Here is a 22,854-nt window from a genome sequence, read left to right as displayed (position 1 = left end):
GTATTGAAAAATATAGTAAAACGTGTACTTACAAGTATAGGAAAAATGTATAAGTCTTATATCAGATGGATAAATATGTATAATTTTTAATCATTTTCTGTTTCTTTCGAGCAAAAATTAAGTTAAAAATATAATGTGCTTAGTTTAAACTTATCAAACAACGTTATTAAAACCTCTGGGTATTATTTTATGTTGGTGTTTTGTGAACATTTCATGTATATAAATTTATATATATTATCTAATAGATTTCAAAGATCCGTAAAGAGAAAACATTTGCAATGACTAATTATTTTATTTTTCAAATAGACGTTTGGCTATTCTAGTTAAATTTTCTGTCAAGAGGGCGTCGCACCGGTGATTTTCAGTGGTAAAAACATGTTTAAGCAGACTGAAAATAACTCGCTTAATTTTGGTTTTAGAGTAAAAGCACCCATTATAAAATTAAAAGAAAACAATATTCCGGAGGGCAAGACGGTGCGTTTTTTTAAAAAAAATTAATTTTTCGGAAAGTTACAGTCATTTAAAAATGTTAAAATAGTCGTTATTTCTAAACTATGTATTGAGCGTTATACTTAGAATAGTGAAAAAAACCCTCCGAAATATTGTTCTCTTTTAATTTTATAACGGGTGCTTTTACTCTAAATCCAAAATTAAGCGAGTTATTTTCAGTCTGCATAAACAAGTTGAGATGAAAAAACATTTTTAAATCGCTTTCAAGGATGCTGCGATAGTCCGAAAAATAAATTAACTACCAAAATAGAGTCCTAGTTATTGAACTAATAATTACACATCACAGTTTAACCTTAAAATTATGATTTTGTAAAAAATTGCCTATACTTTACTCCTTAAAAATGGGCGATGCGACGCCCTCTTAACACAAAAGCTAACGCTACATGTATTATTACATTATGAACATAATAAAAAATATGTTAACTAAAAAACAAGATATACAGGTAGGTGAAAAAAACATTTTTTAAGTATTATTAATTTCATTTAATTGTCATTTGTTTAATTATTAGTAATTTACTTTAATTCTCGCACCTTTAAGTGACTTTTCAATAATTTCTATTGCCACCAAATTATTCATGTTTTTTTTTTGCGTGGTGGCACTGGTTACGTTTCCCCTACTCATACGAAAAGCGGTTGTCGTGCCTCGCACTCGCGGTGACCAGGTGATAGGCGATAGCCGAGTGCCGACACTTTGTAAATATGTCTTCATGTGCGTACAACGGTAGTATGAGATTAATTAACTTAATAAAACTGAGTAGCTCTCACATGCCCAACAATGTGGGCACATTCTTAAAATATTCGGTGTTAACAACAAAGGAGTCGACAACAAAGCGTGGTAATTACTAATATTGTTATTAAACAAAAATTGTACATTGCCTTCTCTCGATCTTATCGTTAAAATGTTAGAACAGTTAATTTTACTTTACCGGTCATCGTTTTTGGTGTGTAAACATCATTGGCTCGGTATGTTGTTCTGGTGAAGAGTAAATTGGTGGAACTAGGAAAAACAAAATAAATTAATTCTCATATGAGAGAAAATAATAATAAAATGTGTTGTTTAAAATAAACAAATTATAACCCACAGCAGCCATCTTGCGTACTTAAAGCATCATTCCAGTGTATTTCACTAAAAAAAAAAAATCAAAAGTTTAAATACAATAAAATATTAATAATACTATAAATTATATTAGGACGTGACATGTGAAAAAATGTCAAAGCATATATTATATATAATAATAAAAAACACCACGTAAATATATCACGAACCATTGGAATTTGTAATTCAATTTTTGCAGGTAGAATTTTTTTAATATTGGTAATACATTTTTTTTATGTTTCACAGTCATACATCCAATTTTTTCATCGGACACTAAATTTATACATACGACTAATAAATTAAATAACAAGAAAGACTTTTATAACATTTTGGGAATTGCGAAAAATGCATCTCAAAAAGACATTAAAAAGGCCTATTATCAGTTAGCGAAAAAATTTCATCCAGATACCAACAAGGGTGACCCTAGTGCAAGCAAAAAGTTTCAAGAAGTCTCTGAAGCGTATGAGGTTAGTCATAGATTTGACAATAATGGTTTTTTTTCATAATAATAATAATATTTTTAAATACAATATGTTAAATGATATTTATAGGTTTTGGGAGATGAAAGTCGAAGAAAAGAGTATGATACGTGGGGATCGACTAGTAATATGAATATGGGAGGAACTGGAGGAATGGGAAATGAAAATTACCAAAATTCATGGAGTTATAAATCTAATGTTGATGCTGAAGAACTTTTCCGTAAGATTTTCAATCAGACTGGTTTTGGAAACTCTCAATTTTTTCAAGATGATTTTTCTGACTCGGCTTATGGATTTGGAGCTGCAGAAGAAGTAAGAACAGTCAATTAGTTTCTTCTCTATAAGAATTAAAATTAATTTTAAAACTTAATGATACTATTTTAAGGTTATTGTAAAATTATCATTCGAACAAGCTGCTAGAGGGTTAAATAAAGATATTAACTTAAATGTGGTTGATATTTGTCCAAAATGTCGAGGATCACGTTCTGAACTTGGCTATAAGACGATAACATGTTCAGTTTGTAATGGAACAGGAATGGAAACTGTATCTAGAGGTATAGTATACAAGACACTTTTGATTATATTATAGTTTATAGAATAAATGTATTGTTATTAAGTCCTAATATTTAACGATTAACCATGTAGGTCCATTTATAATGAAATCGACGTGCAGAGCATGTCAGGGAACTCGTGTAATAAATAAAAATCCATGTATTGAATGTCATGGTAAAGGAAGTACTGTACAGCATAAAAACGTAACGGTCCCTGTACCTGCAGGTGAGTCATTTCGAATTAAACAAATTTTTTATCGTTATTGTTTATTAGTCAAATCAAAAGTATCAAACCACATTAGATTAAAAGTAAAATCTATGAGGTCGTTACTAAGTAATATATCGTCAATGAGGTTTGACCGAGTGGAGGAAATATGGCGGGTTAGCTAACAAACTTGGCTAGTCACATTCTACATTTTTTTTAATTTATTTATTCAATAAAGTACTTTGTATGTTTAGGAATTGAAGATGGGCAAACGATTAGAGTCTTAGTGAATAAGAGTGAAGTATTTATAACTTTCAAAGTTGATAAATCCGATTATTTTAGAAGAGATGGTTCTGATATTCATACAGACGCTAAAATATCCATATCGCAAGCATTGTTAGGCGGCTCTATAAGGATTAGAGGCATCTACGACGATCATACTGTACAGGTAAAATTATATAATATTAAAAAAATATGCAATTTATGCTTTCATTTGTTCATTGTTTCTTTTTCCCTTTTAAGATATCACCTGGTACTAGTTCGCACACTAAAATAAGGTTAAAAGAGCAAGGATTGAAAAAAGTGACCACTAACCTGCGTGGAGACCATTACATAAATATTCAAATAGACATACCCAAATCTTTAACAGCTAAACAAAAAGCCTTGGTTAAAGCTTATGCGGAACTAGAACAAAACACACCGGGAACGATACGAGGCATAAATTACAAAAAAGACGGTATGTGTTTCGACTGACTTATGTATAACGTATGTTTAATGTTTTTCTCAACAAACCGATCAATTTAGTGTTGTGTTAAGTAGTCTAAAAACGGATTTAATTCCTCAAGATCTCTTCTGGGCATTGACTTATTTTGGACAAAGTGAAAACAGATGGAGTTATTTTCTAGAAGAGACGCTGAGGAACTCAAATGTATTTTCAGGTCCCTTATGACATCACTAGATCGATAGGCACATATGTTGGAATACAGATCAGAATATATATGTCTTTATTGCGTGTGAGTGGGACAGGGACAGAAATAACCATTTGAAATCCCTTACAATTGAAGACCCGCTCAATGCTCTTTGTTAAACAGCAGAATATAGACGATAATTAAATTGTATAAGAAATTTCGACCTCAAAATTTGGTTTTACTTTAGTTTGCAAAAAACGACAATCAACACCAACAATATTTGTAGTATTCAAACCATTTTCCAGTTTATGGAAATTTAATTTTTGATCATATGATTTTAGGTGTTTCTTTTTTCCGCAATGCATGTTTTTGAACAACTCATTAATACAACTTGGAATTATAATTAATCCTAAATTCAATTAAGACACGTTTCTAATATTAATGGTTCTTGCTATTTCATAAACATTGTATTCAATTAAAAATTCTTAATCGTATTAAATAAAATCTTTTATGAAAAAAATTTGACAGTCAGGTTAAATGGGATGTTCGAATCCCTCTATTAATCACACTTGAAAGCAATAGGTAACCAGTTAAGTTCAAAAAAGTGTTCTGAGCGGAACATAGTGTTTTGTTATAGTATTCAAAAAAATAATCAGACTAATGAAACACAGCCTAAAAGCCACACACAACGACGGCATTCACGTGCGACAAAAGCACGTATCACTAATTTACCTATCCCACCCACCCGTATTGCATAGCTTACGAATTGAGTAAATTACAAATAATGTAATTAAAATAGGGAATGCAAAACTATTGGTTAATTAGCTAAGAACAATATAATAAGGGTAATAATAGAAATAAATATTGAAATTGCCAACTATACAGTGGTGTGATGGCTTTGATGTACAATAAGAATAGGTGTGTCAGTGGACGTTAGCCTAACAAAAATTACCCGAGATTGGTCAATTTACAGTGTACGAATAATGTGCTAATCGGGCTGTTAGTTACCCCTCATTGCAGTCATAGCGAAATAACACATTCCATGTTCCGCTCAGAATTTAAAATTGAACTTTTTGTTTTTAGGGCCTTCTGCTGAACAAACTCAATCGACCCCAAACGCTGATGAAGGATTGTTATCAAAAATAAAGAAAGCTATTTTGGGGTAAAAAATATAAATACATTTTTATACGAGTTAAAATATTAATTAATGATTTGTAATTGGTGTGCTTATTATTATGATGAAGACTGGTGTACTAATTTACTGTAGGCTTAACTGCTTGTTTGCTAACCAATTAATAATTTAACTCGTATAAGAATTTATTTATATTTTTCACCCCAGAATATATATAATAATGTAAAAATTGTTTACAGGTAGTACAACTTTTGGTGATGACTCGTCTGAAGCTGAAACCTTAAAGTCTTTAAGATCTATATTAGAAAAAAAGAAAAGTGATAACAAATAGATTGTTGAGAATATTAGAACGTTAATTAGTTGATAAATAATAGTTTTTAATAATCTTTTTATAATAGTATTTTATATAAATACACATTACGCTCCTTATTTATTACTATTTGTCGTTTTCTATACAATAAATGTATAATGAATGTAAATTGACTATGTATAGTTTATTATTTGTTTTTTTTTTTGTACAAAAATAAATATCAAGCAAGTTTTTACGATTTAGCTGTTAATATTGTTTTAGTGTATACTTGTTTTAGTGTGGGTTGCTCTCAAACATTTGATAAAATAATAGATCTAAGTAGCTGCCCCAGGGCACACTTTAATTGAGGGCGTTTCTGTACGGTTTACTATAAACGTTTACATGTAATCTTTTAGGATTTTTTTTTTAACAAAAATGTTGACATTTTTCATACAAGATCGAAACATCATTATCATTTCTCCTTTTTTTTTGTAGAGCAGCTATAATTTTCCATACTTGTAAATAAATATATACTGGAGTTGTGACTGAATAAATATCAAGTAGTAAATTGGTTAGTATGGCTATTTTTGCATATTGCTTAAAACATAGCGCCCCGGCCGACACTACATTTCATTAAGTTTGGTTAATGTCTTTACTAATTTAGATAGATAATTCTAAGATATAACATTATATTGAATAAATAAAATTATAATATATAATGTTGGAACATTACAACATTACATTAATAACTTAATAATTTCTACATTTGTCAAAATGCATATTTATATAAATCAATGTGGTCTTCCCAAATGAGATGGGATCATTACTATTTACTCCTTAATAATATGTGGTGCTGGATGCACAACAAACACCGTTAATAATCATGTATTGTAAAGTTGACGTCGTAGAGAGGCGGTTTTTTGTCTATTCTTCGGACAACAAAAAAAAAAGAATTAAAATTTCTAAATAAAAAAAAAACTATTACAATATTGGCGACCATAAAATAGAAACGTACGTTACAAAATTACTATGGGTAATTTAAATACATTTTATTCAATATTATAAACAGCTTCATTGACAAGTGATTATTAAAAACATAATTTTATACCTATTATCTACTAACTATACTACACATACTGGCGGCTTCGAGTAAAAAAAAGTGTACTCAGTTTGAGAAATATATTGACCAACGATAATACAATATAAATATAAAATATGGGAATTTCAATTAGACACACTGAAAGTTACTTAATGTATAAACTAGATAATTAATTAAAATCCACGACATTGAAGATTCTTTTAATTTAACAAAAAAAACTCAACACGCTGTATTAACTATTATTAATATTACGATTGAACAAATTTCAAAACATACTAATATTAAATCAAATGTAACACATTGTATGTTACATTTAAGAATGAACGGAAAAATAGTTTTTAAAATTATTTCTTCTTTTTCGTTTAATGGGCAGCAAACTTTATAAAATTATCTTATAACTAATTTCTTTATTACATATAGATGAAATTAAACCTAAAAACAAAAAACAGTCAATGAAAATTACAAGTAGGTACATTATTTTAACATTATACAAAAACCATTACCTTCCGAGAGCTTGAGGCAATGAAGAAATAATAGAACCATATCCTTGAGAGTTGTCGAACAGCTCGAACAAAGGGGCCGCTACCAATTTGTAATTTTTCGGCACAGCAAACAATGCTAAAGAAAAATTCAACGTGTTACTTATGATTATAGAAAAAAAACCTAATAATATACAAACACTTTAATTTCATACAAAAACATAATACAAACAATATAAATTATCGTAAAACAACCTAATATTGTTATACTAAAATTTAAAAATTGTTTAATACAATAATAAATGTTCCAATTACTGTAAGACAATTTTTTAAGACAATAGCCACTATTTTAATTTTATTTTTTTATTGTTTCATTAGGTATAAAAAATTAATTTATAATTGTTATTATTTTTATATTTTTAACGACACATAATTTATAATACATTATTTATTTACAAGGAATTGCTTGAAGCGAAATAATAAGAATACTGGTACACTTAATGGTATTGGTATTTTAATATATACATAACTGCAAGGTACAAGTTTAAAAAAAAAATTAGATATTGAACATAAACTTTTGACAAGCATACAATAAGATAATTAACTGCCGTAAGAGCTACTGTACATTTCGACGGCGCAAAGGAAAAATGGGCGAAAGCTACAACATAGACAGTAGCCATCCAAATCATGTTACGCTAGTGTATTTTTCAAAATAGTTGAGGGGTACAAAATAAATTCAATTTTGAACTTTAAGTAACTGGTGATCAATAAAAAAAACTAAAACGACTTAAAAAATTGTAGAAATTAGCATTTATGCCTTTTTTTACTTTCCACCGTCGATATAATTTTATACTACATATTTTTTAATGCATCAAATAATTTTTCAATTAAAATAACTTTCTAAATACTGTTTTAAACAAGGAATTATTTGAAATAGTTTATTATTTAAAACTATATTTCATTAAAATATATTTATTTTTATTGATTACAAATAATATTGTTATTTTTTAAATATTCTACATGAAAATGTATTTGATTAATTAATTAAATACATTATTTTTTCTATTTGTAATTGAATAAAAATTATTTCAGCACGAAGCAAATGTATTGAAATAATGTTTTAAACCGTATGTGCAACAAAACGAATGAAATAGAAGTAAAAAAAAAAACAAACTTAAATCAAACAATAATTGTTTAACAATATTGCTATTGATTTTTTTTAAACTACCTATTTTGTTAAAAATCACATTTGAATTGATCTAAATCATCCAGTAAATGAGCAGCAGTGAGAATAAATTATAACATAACAATAAAAATATTGATACATTTTGAACACAAAAAAATACTAGGTTAAGTGATTGTATAGCAAAACATTCTTGATATGTTAAAAAATAACAGTTTATCCATGACAGAAATTTACAGTAGCAAATATTATACTGAACTGCGTCGATAAAAAACAAGTCATAGAGGAAACCTTATCATGAAAATCGTCTATCGATCAAATTAAATGGAACCTATAAATATGTTGTATTAAAAAAAATTAAATATACAAGTCTTGTAAGCGGATATTTTATGATCAACCAGGATGATCCATTTTGAACCAGCAAACCATGTTGCCATCGTAAACTGTGAACTGTGAATATAAAATAATATAATGTAATTTAACATATTATCACTCAAATTTGACAGAATACACGACAAGTTAGTTAAATTCCGTTTCATAGGATCATGGCAAAAAAACCCCGTCATATTGCAAAAAATAATATATTCCACACGAGTAAAAAATAAAATAATTGTCATTACTCCTAACACAGACACCTGTTCAGAGTGTTATACCTAAGTACACCTAGTTTTATAATTTTAATTTTGAATCGGATTATACTCTTACCTTTGTCGGGTAATTGAACTAGAAAAAGTCTTTTGTGCTCTTTAGGCTTAGTTATGTGGGGTGGTATGTACGGATATGTGGGAGGCTCAAAATTAGGCCGCCACCAATTCCCTATGGTGTCTTCGACTGTCCATTCAGGCTGTATGCCATCTTGTCTTCCTAAAGTCTACAAATATACCAGTTTATTAATAATAACAACATCTTTAGAAAAATTAAAAAAAAAAACCATTACTTCAGTTAATAGTCGTTTAAGCCCTTCAACTTCGTCCTCGCTGGGATTTAATTCTCCGCCAGGTCTATTAATACAATGTTAGTAAAAATTATGTACAAATTTACGACAATAGGAAAATAATGATGATATTATTAAGTTTTTTTTTACAATATCTTTCTCCACACAAGTCCATCACAAACCTCTATCCTATTTTTCTTTACATTACATTAAGAAGTTTGGTTTAAATGTAGTTATAATGTCAAATGATTTTTTTTTTTCTCCGTTGATAATTTTTTTTTTAGGTGAAAAAATTCACCTTATTTTAGCCATGGATCACATGAAAAATGTTTACATATTTTTTTTAATTTAGTTATACTCGAGTAGAATGGGGTATATTTTTACTGTAAAAATTATACTAAATAAATGATAACGTCTACAAGTACACTCGATTGGAAATTGATTCGTATACAAAGTGATCGTTTTATTGTGAACCACTCAATATTCTCATTGGGTTTAATTAATAATTGTTTCTTTTCTATATAATATGATCTCTATTTACCATAAATTTTTATGTTCCTACCCCTTTCCCTAACTATTTTAATATCATCTTTTGAAACTTAAATGGTAAGAATTAAGATAGATATTTTATTTGTGCACTTTCCAATCGCACTTCTCCTCCCGTCCTAACTTTTAAACTCTTATAACTTTATAAATAGTTGTTCAAAATTGGTTATCTACAAGAAGACATTTTTAGTAAAATATTCCCAATTTAATAAGTTAATAAAATATATATGTTACCATTCAAGTTTCAAAAATGTATACAAAAATAATTAGTTTTGGAAGGGGGGTAAAACCAAAAAATATTGAGAGCACATTGTATAGAAACACTATAAGAAAAAATGTAATTTCTTATTACACCCAATGAGATACTGAGTGGTTCACAATGAAATTATCATCCTGTATTAAACAAAGAGTTGAAAAGGATACAAAGAAAATGTTCAAAAAATTAGTGTGCACCCTTAAATACAAAATATAAAAAGCACATTTGACATGATAACGTCTAGTGGATTTTTTCCTCGAGGATCGTATGTCTTTGATTTATTTTGGTGTATGTAGTTCAATTCTTCTATTTCTTTTTTTTAATTAACGGCCTACCGATCCTCGGAATACATTTTTAGTTTACATTTAAACGTCTATACAACAATGGCCTTCTCTTTTAGTGGTTAAGTCATGTTTATTTTTATTTACTCGATTTTCTTTTCAATTTATTTCATTTGAAATTATCAAACCCACGTGTAATATCTTAATTATTACTCTTTTTGCACAAAAGTTACGGTACTTTTTATTAGAAAATATTCTTACAATTTGAAAAATGTAGTCCCCAATTGCAATAGTAAAACATGAGGCAAGCCGTGTTTGTGTACAATAAGAACTCCTTCAACACTGCGACGCATGCCGATTTTTTCAAATTCATCACGCATTCGCTGGAATCGAGCCGGTACAGACGGATCTTTTTCAAACAGAGGTTCTTTTGTGCCAAACTTATAATTTGACAAGGGATATCTGAAAAACAAAATTCGTAATATTACCTTAGACATTCTACAACTTAAAAAAAACAACAATTCTCCTACATAGTGTCTATTTTTAAGCATTATAAGAAGAAGGTTTAACTTATTGTCAACAGATTTTTGTAAATGTTTTAAGTGTAATTTATATACAAATCTATTACATATCATAAATGTGCCAATACTCGTCAAATTGTAAAAAAAAAAATGTAGAGAAATTGTAAATATTGCGATGAATATTATTATCAAAATACAAGCAATATACTAAATATTTAAAGTGATTATTCAAATTAAATGTAAAATTCTGTAAATGTCTAAGTGGCTTTAGCAAGAATCCGCAGAGAATTTCCGAGGTTAGATTTATAATCGCCATAAAAAAAAATCAATTTAATTTTTACAGGTAAAAATCAAAAATGTGTATTAAAAAGTCAATTCCCGAAATTATATGAAAATTATTTTTCCGATAAATATAAACAATCAAACACGAATATTTTGCATTATTCTGTAAAAAAAAATCATCATAATTTTCGAGACAAAAAATCTCGGGTCTCGTTGCTAACTCTGCTGCTATACTCAAAAATAAGCAGTTAGCTATGCAACCTAAAAATTTGGGGGATTCGAGTTGGAAGTACTTACAAATTAATATGTCTATTTAGCGATGGACAAATAGATGGTTTAATAGTTGCAGTGCTTTTAGGCCAACCGGTACCCGGCGACGCTTGAACGTTGTTCTGAGTCGGTTGACTTGTACTCAAAGCCATGTTTTCAAACTTTGCTAGGTAGTCAAAAAACTCAAATTAAAAAAATCTATTGCGATAAATCTATCACTGGTGCATTTTCTTCATTATTATTTGAAAAAAAAAGACAAATTAATAAAAAACCACAAACTATTATTAATATAACAAGAAACTGATCGAGTATAAACAAAAATCCAAACCTTTTATGTGATAACATGATAATATCGCCTAAATAAAATTATGATAAGCGATTCACGATACTAACAACTTTTGTTTAATATCTTTGAAATTGGATAAATTCGAATTGAAATTTTCAAGTATTTCACAAGTTTCGATATATTTGTTTTAAATGTTTACATTAATATTTCAAGCTACTTTTTGAAAATCGCTAAATATATATGTACATCGCCGTTTATATTGTTGTTGTTATTCTTTTATTTTATTTAATATATTTATTATGAATAATTATTAACATGTTCATTTTATAAACAATTTTAATTTTAAAGTCGTAGTATAAATTTAGATATTTTAAATCAGGACTAGGAATTTTTATGATCAACAATATGTTCGTCGTTCAAAGTCGTATAATATTTTAATATCAATGGTAACAGTCCAAATCCTGTTTTTAACAGCTATATATGTGAGAACTTAAGTGTTATAATTTTTTAATTGTGCCATAAATGTATAATTTGTGAAAATTACTCTTAATGAGCATTCTGTAACAACCATTATAAATAGCTCAAAAAAAAAAAAAAATAGTAGACCTAATTATCATAATTTAACACTTATAAATACATTTGAACAATTCTCTAGTTTAAAACAAAATTGGTTGTTTCTTGAATCTAACATCAGTTAAAAACAAAAAAAAAATGTTTTAAAATAATATTTTTGACAGTTATACTGTGCGGACCAAATTCCTAACCTATCCGATAAAAATCCAGTGAGAATTACTTACTGTTTGTCTTTTTTACTATTTTTTGGTTTTTATGTGTAAAATGATTGTCAGATTCAGACAATAATATGAAAATATGTTAAATTTCTGTATTATATATGTGTCCTTTGGGCCGCAGCCCGTTTTGTAATAATAAATAAATAATTAAATGCATTATTAACTTTGTATGGTCTAGTATAATGTTCAAACTCATCACATCACGTTTTAATAATAAAGTTTATTAATTTGTTCATGTAAATTACCTACTTATAATTTCTAAATGTGTATCCAACTATATTTACAGGTATTATCGTTCCGACAAGAAATGAACGCTCCTATAAGTCTTGAAAACAGATAAACAACAAATGAATGTAAAAATTTGGTTTGTAACGTTTCACATTATTATTAAAAATACCTTTCCTGTAAGTAATTATGCATTACAAAAATTGTTTTATTTCCAATCAAGTTTACACTAATTAACCAATAATTGTAGAGAAAATGTGTATAAAATGATGTACCGAGTGGTCCAAATCAGACGCATTATGCATACATTTTTTTAATGAAAGAAAAAAAAACAGACGCTCCCCTCAATGCAGTTATTATTATTCTATTTTTTATGTATACACTGGATGTTTTGGATTCTCTCTCTCTCTTTAGCTACGATACAAGTCATTGATGTCGATGATGAACACTACAGAGTTGAAAATAAGAACACTTAACTAACTCGTAATAGTATCAGTTAAGAAATATAGATATTTTATTCTATATTCGAATGTACATTGTGTAATATTGTACAGATAAGCCAAACAGGCAAGTTATATACAATGATTTATACTAATACTTAATTTAAACATTATAATTAAGTGTAGGTATATTTAATACGTGTTGTAATTTACATAAACAGTACATGTGCTTTGGGCAAAGTAAAAAAAAATATATATAATAATAATAATAATGATATATAATTAAATAAATAAAAAGGGAAGGGACAACTTATAATAAACGTGTGTGTAATCAATAGTTGGGAATACAAAAATTATTATAGATACGCCTCCACTAAATAAACAACTTATTTACAGTCATGGACATACATAATATTCTGGGAGAATAACATTACCAATAAAATTATATCTCTAGTTAGTAATAATATTTATAACAAATTGTAAATATTTTTATCTATGTTCAAGTAAAATATATTAAAACTTATAGTACACGCTTTCATCGTGGGTTAAACAGATAATACAGTTTTCAAGTCAATAATAATAATGTTTATTATACCGAAAAAAAAAATGTGTACAGGGCAAATTGTTTTGAATTTTAATTCGCGTAGAATTAAATGTTTGTACACATTTTTTTGTTTTTTTATTGCCCGACAGAATAATAACATAATAAAAAATTTCCCAAGCGAATTAAAAACCGGGGAGAACAGTAACCCTGATTATGTCTCCAGAGTTCTTCGAAATAAAAAAATCTTTGTACAATATACCGTGTGTATACATCTTTGTTTACACCTGAAATAAATCAAATATAAAAAAAAATTATTATTAGTTAACAAAAACAACAGTGATAACAAAAAAAAAAAAATTTTTTTATTGTGACTATAAAAAATATATTTATATATACATATATAGGCCCAAAATGGATAAAAATATGTATTTTCGAAAGTAAATGAGAGTAGTTAAGATGGTTGGAAAGAAGTCTTTTTTTTTTTTTTAATGGTCCATTTTAACAATCGATTACTTACTTTGGTTTTTGTTGTAACACTAGTATTTGGTTTTCCACTTGATGTAGTTGGTTTACTATTATTATTTTTAACAGACAGATTTTGTGGCTTGGGTGGCTGAGGTATAATAGTGATCTCATCATTTATTTTTAATGGCTGAAAAATTTCAATACACTTTAGTATACTTTACCACTGTAGTTATTTTATTTTTTGTGAATTACGTTATTTTAAATATTAAAAAATACCTTTGGTGTAGAAGCCGATGTAGAAGACGCAGATGCAGATGATGACGTCGAAGCCACGGGCGATGACATGGATGCAGACGACGCAGATTGATTACCGTGTGGTTTTTTATTAGAGTTTTTAGCGACATTGCTGTGCGCGGAGTAAACATGATTTTCGAATTGTTTGTACATGCCAAACGTGGCCGTACAAACTGTACACTTGTAAGATAAATGCGCAGGCTTTAAAGACATAGCGTGATCGCGGCTGACGTGGTTCAATAATTTCCATTGATACACTCTACCACAAACTGGACATCTAAAAATATATATTAAAAACAATTATTAGCCATGAAAATTGGCGCAATTTAACAAACTGGTCATTTACCTCCCACTGTCTTTTCCCTTGTTAGCCGCCTCTTGCATACTGGACGTAACCAAACCGTGTGATCCGAGCAGATGTCTTTCTAGCCCTTGGTCAGTAAAGAATCGGAACTGACACTTTTGACAATTCAGTGGTGGTCGATTGTAAATCATTTTTGGATGTATTTTCACTTTGTGTATCCACTGCATATGATTGCGTAGTTGTTCTAGATCTTTTATGTAACCGTCGCAAATTTCACATATAACAAACGTTGGTTTATTTCCACTGTTTGTTGAAGACGACTGACTTGATTGTTGAGACCTAATTTTCGATATGGTAGACACAGGCGTCGATTGCATATTGTTTAATGGGAACGATCTTGGCAAAGGCGTTATCGATATGCTTGGTTGTTGAACAGACTTGGAACTACTCAAAGTTTGCTAAATAATGAAATAAAAACCATAAGTTGAAGAAAAACTAAATAACATATTTTTGTGTATCACCTGATATGTGTGGTTACTAATTGAATACGGCGTAGGGACAATCATCGATTGGTTAATCGGTTTAATACTTGTATTTCTTAACAAAATACCTGAAACACAAAAAAAAAGGTCTTACACTTTTTAAATACCTACATAATAAAAGAAAAAAACATTAATCCTGGGTTGCACTATAGGTTTACATAAATTTAATAATAAATATATTAAACAGTTGCTACAAATCATATTTTGGTTTACAACAATGGTTTTCAACCTTTTCAACAACATGGCACACTTAATCTTCTACAAAATTCTTGTGGCACATCAAACCATAGATTTGATTATTTGTTTCTAATACCATACTGATTCTAGAATCTAGAATATTAGACTTAAGAGTTAATGATTGTAAAATAAATGAATGCAATGATGAATAGTTTTAAACGAGGATCATGTTCATCACCAGACCAAGAAAATCCTATGTTTAAATAATTTTCATGATACTGACGTCTGATAATATATTTTGTTGGTTCACTCATGACTCACTTAAGTGTTGTTAGCAGAACGAGGTATACATTTATCCATAATAATAATTATTATTGAATAAAAATAAGTAATTAATTTTAAAAAAAACGCATATACTGTTATATAAAATAAACTAAATATTACGCGATGAATATAATAATATAATATAACTATAGTTGTGTCCCGTGCACTATATATTCGCACACAAACGAAGACAAAAAAAAAAAAAAAAACTAAGTATAAACATTAGAACCACTGCGGTTGAGATAAAAAAGAACTAATCAAAACAATATAAAACCAACCGGTCCAGACGTCTGGTATACTTCAGAAAAATAGGATTGAAGAAAAATTACCATTTTAAAATAATATAAAAAATTGTACATTTTATTTTCAGTTTTTCCATTATTTTTTTTGTCGTTGACTGCCAATAAGCTCCATAATACGAGGAAATACTACACACTTATACAACTTTTAAGATTTAACGCGACACACCTCGAAGACGCTCATGGCGCACCAATGTACCGCGGCACACCGGTTGAAAACCACTGGTTTATAACATAATAATGAAGGTTTATATTTGGGGAAAAAAAATAGTGTTCAACATTACTTTGTCATTTATTAAAAGTTATAGTTGGTTAGGTGGTTAAAGGTTGTTAATTTTTAAAACTTTATTTAATTATAATATTTTAGAAGTTATATCTTAAAGCGGTTATTTTTTCTTCTTAATATATTAAATCAAAAAATTTCAAACTAAAAAATATTTAAGTGTTGGTCTCTTAGTTTTTCTTGTTTTTAGAAAACTAAAACTAACACACTGCCGTTCCCTTACCCACTAGTATGCTACTCGTCTTAATTAACTACATATCTAAGCAATATTTACCTCCAGCAGTTTGATTGGGTAATGTAGATGGGAACGAAGATACCATTCCTGGGAATCTTTGGCCAGGTAAGACAGTACGGCCACGAGCACGTACGCCAGATGCAAGAACCATTTTGTTGTACTGTTGTTGTTGCAGTTGTAACATATTAGGGTTAGGAAATTGTTTAAACCCAGACATCGCTGCTTGATAAACAGCGTTTCCAGGACTCATGGAAGGTTTGTTTCGCAACACTCTCGGTATTTTCGCAGGAGGTTCCCAATCCAATGGTGGCGCCTTTAAACAAATAATACATTAACAATTTTATTAAGAAATAAAAATGCCGAACTAACATAATCGGTTACAAAAAAAATTACCTGGTTGATTTCTGGGCGATACTTTTTAGAACACGAAATCAAATGCCTGGTAAGTTTGCCCTTGTAACTGTCTTCGAATGGGCAACTTGGGCATTGATGTAGAGCAGGACCTCTTTCTAGACGTCCCCTTATGTTATGCGTGTCCATGTGCTGCAATATCTCGTGTGGATTTCGTACTTGGAAGGTACAAAAATTACATCTATAACAATAATTGGCTGTCATGTGTGGAGTTTCTAAATGATGAGCCATGACAAGACTTGATTCCGATTTAAAATTACAAAGTTCACATTTCTTCATGCCAAACTGAAATGGATCATTGTTCTCTTTGCTGAATTCTAACGTCTTGATCAGCGAACTAATAGCCATGTGTACATCTTCAGAGCAGTTATCACCTTCCCTATCTCTTTTTCGTCTCTGAGTTCGCAACAAATCAAGCTGTACGTGTTCTTGAACGAGGTTAACGCCAATTTGCATAAAGAACTTTCCCAAAGGATTTTCAAAATAGTTGGCACTTTGCTGAAGAGTCTTTGGTTTTTCTTTAACATCAGTTGGTTTTTTCTCATCTACGTCAATAGTCAGATCAGTAATACTATCACTTTTTTTTAAATCTGTAGTTTCTAACGATGAACTCTTATTGGCGGCTTCTTCTTTTTTATTGGAGTCTAACTCGTCTACGTCCATTATTTCGTCTTCAATGTTTTTTTCCTTTGAATCATCGGCTTTATCATTTTTATTCTTTTCAGTATTTACAATGTCGTCATTACTTTCGGGTTCATCAACTTCCATTTTTTCATCTTCCACAATTTTATCGTCCTTATTATCTTTTTCATCTTTTTATTTTCTGAAGACTCATTTTTTTCATTTTTTCTTTTCCCATCAATGTCATCGGATTGCTCTTCATTGATTACTTTACCGTCTTCTTTCTTATCTTTTACTTGGTCTAGGTCTACTTCCTTATCCTTAAGATTATCTTCTATCTTTTCGACAAACTCTTTAAGAGGGTTTTTAGGAGGTTTTTCATAAACATAAGGCACTATAAATGACGGAGCTTCGACGACATACATATCGTCTGTAAGTGTTGGTAATATTACAGGGGCTGCTTTGGGAAGAGCTGGTGGCGGCGTAATAACGGGCGCTGCTTGGGTAGTAGCAAGAATGAAAGGTTTGATTGTGGTTTGGGGTTGTTGTTGAACACGATTAAAAGAATTTTGTATCGCCCTACTCGTTTGAGAGACGTTAATAGAATTGTGTGGAGTACTAGATTGCACTGACACTGATATGGGTAAATTACTTCTTCCCGACAGCATATTAGTATCAATTATCACTAACGTCGGTTCTTTTTTATTATTCTTTTGCTTAGTACCAGCAGCAATTTCCACAAGTTTCTTGGTATCGTTAACGACAATCGGTTTAGTGGTAGCCACCGGCAATTTCAATGACGATACTTTGACACTATCGTCTATTGTTACTATGTCTTTCTTCTCTTCTTCTTTTTCGGAATAATTTTTCGATCGGTTTAAATTTCGAGAACTCCTGCGAGGTGTTAATGTAATATCTGGCAAGCTTTTTACTTTCTTCTTACCATCGGGAGATCGGTTGGGATCCGCTACCTTAACGATGGTGACGGATTTATCTAGATTTATTTTAGAGTCTTCCAGTGATTTTTTGATTTCGTCCGATCGGTTTTCAGTATTGTTTTGATCATTAATATTATTATCATCATCATCCTCTTCTTCTTCTTCATCTTCATCATTGTCATCTTCTATTTGTTCTTCATCTTTATTATTGGTTTGTTCTGTACATCTATTAGTTTCTTTTTGTTCTTTGCGATTGTGGATTTCAGCCGTTTCTTTAATACCATTAAGAGCTTGTGTTGCAGTCTCACTTGAACTAGCATTATTGCCATTTTCAAATTCTAAATTGCTACTGTCTGATCTACAGTCTTTGCTATTATTTTTATCATCATCTTCGTCTTCTTCATCACCATCATCATCACTGTTACCTTTATGATTTTCTTGGTTGTCGTGATCATCATCACCATTATTACTGTGATTTGATGAATTTTTATTAGTTACATGTTTGTTTTCATTAGTTTCTATTTTATTAGGTATTAAATTTTCACATATATCTCCATTTATCTTAACACCTAAAACAAAATAAATAATAAATAGGTATGTATTATATTATTTATAATATTATAAAGTATATTCTTTTACAGTTAAATTTATTTAGCTTCAACGCGGCGCTGAAAAGGTATACAATGATGTTTTTATTATTTTTGTCTGGACACATGATATCTTTTAAATTGCTGAACCGATTTCTGTATGTAGCAGGTCAATATATCAGAGTTAGTACTTGCGAGGTACTTTATTGGGCAAAAACTGTAAAATGTTTACCTTTTGGTGTTGTTTTCTCCTTTAAAATTGTAAAAAACACTTAAAAAATGTACTTATTTTTCAACTTAATTAAGGCGCTCTATAACTTTATTAAAAATAGTTAAATTATTTCAAATGTGTACAGAATATTCTTTAGACATAGTACTATCAATAAATACTAACAAAACAAATAAATATCATAGAATCATATAGAAAAATATCATGAGAATAAATATCGTCTCTTAGAAGGGGTGGAAACTTTTTCTTTATTTTTTGAGCAGTTATGGTGTGAATATTAGATTGAAAATAGATCTAGAACGCTGCTATAACACACAAAACTTTTTAAAAACTGTAGTCAATTTTTTTTTTCATTAGGAAAGAATAAAAAAGGAAGGGAAAATTACATTGGTCCAATAAAGTGCCTTTTACGTAAATCTAAGCTTTTATTGAATAGAAGCTGCTACATGAAGAAATCGGTTTAGTGGTTTAGAAGACATTGTGTATCCAAACACAAAAATAAAAACAAATCATTATAAAAACAATATATTCTCAGCTACACCTCAAAAATAATGAAAATAAAATAATGTAAAACCTATTAAAATGAAATTCTTACTTATATCCGTTTCTTTTATCTTTTCGACTTCAGCATCGGCCATAATTATATATATTTATATAAAGTAATATTTAGTAGATGACTTTGAATATAGCTGAAACAAAAAATAATTTTAAAAATATTAAATAACAAAAACTAGAAAGTTTCTAATATTGCTACCTCTATGGTAATATATTTGAATCATGTAATTGGGTATGTTAAAATTAAATTGGGACTTAACACTTAAGTTACTCTTTGATTTTTTTACTGTTTAACTTTACGTAATTGATTGTACATCAATAAACTTAAAAACCTAATATAAATTCAACAGTTGTGACAAATAATACACATACAACAACCAACATTATGACAACTAATTAGCTATACGAGACATTGTTAATTATATAATGTACCAGTGTCAAAAAAAAACAGCGTTATAAAAATATCGAGACGGTTTCTTTTAGAATTTATAGTTTATGAAGCTAAAAAGAATTCCTTTTTTCGAAGAACTTAAATGAAAATTAGTTCCTTGTAAATATATAATATTTTTTTATGTTTTCATTGAAATTGCAACAATTTTCTTTATAATAATCGTACCCATATATCATTGTTTTAATTTTCGTAGATTTTGACGATAATAGTTTTAAGGAAGAAATTCCTACACTTATAGTAATTAGTTTCTATAGTACTTCTATTAATTTGTGGGTTATAGTTACAATATTATAAAGAACGGGTTAACTGTGAGCGTATTAGACCTACACTCTGCCTCAGTCAGAACTCATTCCGGATGATATAATATAAGAAGTAAGTACATATTAGTATTGAATCATAAACAAGTCATACACACTAATATCCGATTATTTAAATTTGTGAAAGTAGGAACTCGCAATGAATAAGATTTCAAAAAATAGGAAGTATAATTGAGAATAATAAAAAAATGCTTCAAGATTATGCGATAACGTCCTACTTACAAAAAAAACTATCTTGACCAAACTGATATTATCAGTGACCTAAATTTATATTATGTACATATTACAATACTATATGAAATTGAACGAAAACAAATACTAAGAGAAAAAAAAGTAAATCGTTTGACTTCGTACACGGCGACAATAATAAAACGTTAAATTATTAATAAATAAAATATAGGTAAACATCATATAACACACAAGTCACAACATCGGCGGTGACATTCGACTATCGTTTAATAGTAATAATAATGATAATGATAATAATAATAATAATAAAATAAAATGTATATAATATCGTTAATAAAATTCCGCCAGAATAAAAACGTTGGGCCGATGATAAGAATAAGAAGAATATTATTAGTTTTATTACACGATTGGATTGCTGCCGCCGTTCCGACAAAATACCAATACATTATTGCAATTATTACATCCAGAGTACACACATATAATAATAAATATTAATAATATATAGGTATATTATTCGACAAAATGAAAACTGTAATCATTTTAATGTCAGCGTAAACCTAACCTACAAGTGTGTAATATATCCACCAATAGTGTATTATATCAACGGAACGGCCGCAGAAACGGTCGACCGCGGCTCGACACCGCACACAACGGCCGACGTCGTATTATCACTATCAGCCCAATTATTTGTTATTATTATATTATTTGATATTGTACAGTGACAGCTCTAAAACGCGTCGGACGAGACAAAAGGTAAAGAAACTAAGAAAATACAAAAAATGATCGTCGATGCACAAAACTCACGTTTTAGCGGCCGATTGTCGATCGATCGACGATGATGATGGAGGAGAGGTAAAAAAAATATGTAGGGGTAGCTGTGCCGCGTTCAAGAGTTGTTTACGCCACACGACAACCGACGGCGACGGACCCGTAAACAAGCAAACAAACAAACGACGATTTTCTTTCCCGACAACACAAACGCGAGTAGAGGATCAGATAAAAAAAAAAAAAAAAACGCGCGCGGACACCGATTTCTCACGAAACGACGAACGAAAAATATTTAAGTTTCACACTCGAATAATTTACATTTTTCCTTTTTCAATTGAAAACAAATTTTCTACGAGTTAACACGTTATCTCACAAAACAAACGGTGAGAAAAATTTAAGAAAAAAAAAAACAATGATATGCGGCGATTCGTCCACTCTCCTCCAAACGGGCAAGACGTTAAACGCACTACACGCATACAAAGCCACACGTCACGCAAACGGGGGAAAGCCTTTTTAGATCGGCGGCTATGGCTTATATGTGTGCTGTCCGCCGCCGCCGAGTTGAGCGCCGGGCTGAGCACAACACACCAACAGGGAGCCAACAAAAATACCAAAATCAAGCAAGATGGCGCTGCCGGTCACGTGATCAAAAATTTCTATGACGTAGCCGCCGGCAGTGTGCAGGAAAAAGGAAGTGGCGGCGGCGGTGGCCAAACTCCCGTCGAGGAAAGCCTCCTCCCGAATCGGCGGCCTGAGGAGAGATGAGATGTTCGAAAAATTTAGATCCGAAAAAAAAAGCCCGCCTAATGAGAACAGACAGAGAAGGACAGGAAAGGTTGGGGGCTTTTTCGGTGGTCGACGAAAATGAAAAAATAGGGATGGAGGTGGACGAGAATAATTTGAAAAAAATTAAGTAAAAATCAATCGACCCCCATTGTCGGAGAAAAGAATGCTGATATCCAAGAGACCGCATTTCGGGACAAATGTTCCCAACCGTCAACAACGATAATAAACATTGTTAAATAATAATTATTTTATTGTTATTATTAAACGGCGTCGCATAATAATTATTAATGTCGAGCGTGCGTCTATAAACCGTATAGAAAATGTTGTATGTATATAACTATATAGTAAACGGCGGCGGCAGACGATGAAGAGGAGGGGAGAAGGGAGAAGTCTATGTTCTCTCTCAAGTTGCGCGCTTAGGTTGGCCAACCTGGTTTATGTATGGTGCTTGGCCGATGTATTTTATGTATGCGTAGAAAAGCGATGGCGCGCCCAGAAATTGTTAGGTGGGGGGTGAATATATTTTTGTGCTACTCTCTGGAATAAACAGGCAGGGAAGGCTGTGTGGGACAAGAGGGCGCGGGGGGACGAATTTTTTCCTCTACTCCGAAAAACCAATTCTACTTAAACGACGCTTAGGGTCTCGGAAAAATTAATTATTTACTAAGGGAGAACAGGAACGGAATTATAATTTAATCGATTTTTATAATTAGGTACCTACCTAACCACCAATGTATATTAACTTAAATCCCAGCTATCTATGAACGTTTTG

General features: G+C 30.1%; 3 protein-coding genes across 4 annotated transcripts; 1 reads left to right on the top strand and 2 right to left on the bottom strand.

Annotated features, from left to right (window-relative positions):
• Positions 1 to 1,172: 1,172 nt before the first annotated feature.
• LOC126840499 (protein tumorous imaginal discs, mitochondrial) lies at positions 1,173 to 5,360 on the top strand. Of its 2 annotated transcripts, XM_050576286.1 has the most exons (9): positions 1,173 to 1,345; positions 1,853 to 2,073; positions 2,158 to 2,397; positions 2,471 to 2,639; positions 2,731 to 2,862; positions 3,096 to 3,289; positions 3,364 to 3,577; positions 4,833 to 4,911; positions 5,121 to 5,360. In XM_050576286.1, the coding sequence occupies exons 1-9, from the start codon at positions 1,210 to 1,212 to the stop codon at positions 5,122 to 5,124; spliced, it is 1,389 nt and encodes a 462-aa protein (XP_050432243.1). In that variant the 5' UTR covers positions 1,173 to 1,209; the 3' UTR covers positions 5,125 to 5,360. The 2 variants fall into 2 exon arrangements, with proteins under 2 accessions (XP_050432243.1, XP_050432241.1); XM_050576284.1 differs by lacking the exon at positions 4,833 to 4,911.
• Positions 5,308 to 11,337, bottom strand: LOC126840500 (cleavage and polyadenylation specificity factor subunit 5-like). The gene is made up of 6 exons (XM_050576287.1): positions 11,049 to 11,337; positions 10,210 to 10,410; positions 8,869 to 8,932; positions 8,637 to 8,802; positions 6,773 to 6,887; positions 5,308 to 6,701 (listed from the first exon to the last, which is right to left on the bottom strand). Exons 1-6 carry the CDS (start codon positions 11,171 to 11,173, stop codon positions 6,680 to 6,682), a joined length of 693 nt encoding a protein of 230 aa, XP_050432244.1. The 5' UTR covers positions 11,174 to 11,337; the 3' UTR covers positions 5,308 to 6,679.
• A 1,310-nt stretch (positions 11,338 to 12,647) lies between these two features.
• On the bottom strand, positions 12,648 to 21,852 carry LOC126840974 (MOG interacting and ectopic P-granules protein 1-like). Its single transcript, XM_050577088.1, is given in 10 exon segments — positions 12,648 to 13,591; positions 13,825 to 13,959; positions 14,049 to 14,343; positions 14,413 to 14,828; positions 14,892 to 14,980; positions 16,270 to 16,543; positions 16,624 to 17,459; positions 17,462 to 18,769; positions 19,612 to 19,705; positions 21,333 to 21,852. Coding segments are annotated over 9 exon segments (3,402 nt in total). The 5' UTR covers positions 19,655 to 19,705; positions 21,333 to 21,852; the 3' UTR covers positions 12,648 to 13,585.
• Between the last annotated feature and the right edge of the window lie 1,002 nt (positions 21,853 to 22,854).

The sequence above is a fragment of the Adelges cooleyi genome, unplaced genomic scaffold, assembly GCF_023614345.1.
Source record: "Adelges cooleyi isolate 19-005CV unplaced genomic scaffold, UGA_ACOO_1.1 ACOO_flye_CR_arks_rails_tigmint_CR_PRNA_376, whole genome shotgun sequence".
In the NCBI taxonomy this organism is placed as follows: Eukaryota; Metazoa; Arthropoda; class Insecta; order Hemiptera; family Adelgidae; genus Adelges; species Adelges cooleyi.
Note: the sequence above shows the minus strand (reverse complement) of the source record. Positions and strands in the feature narration are given on the sequence as shown.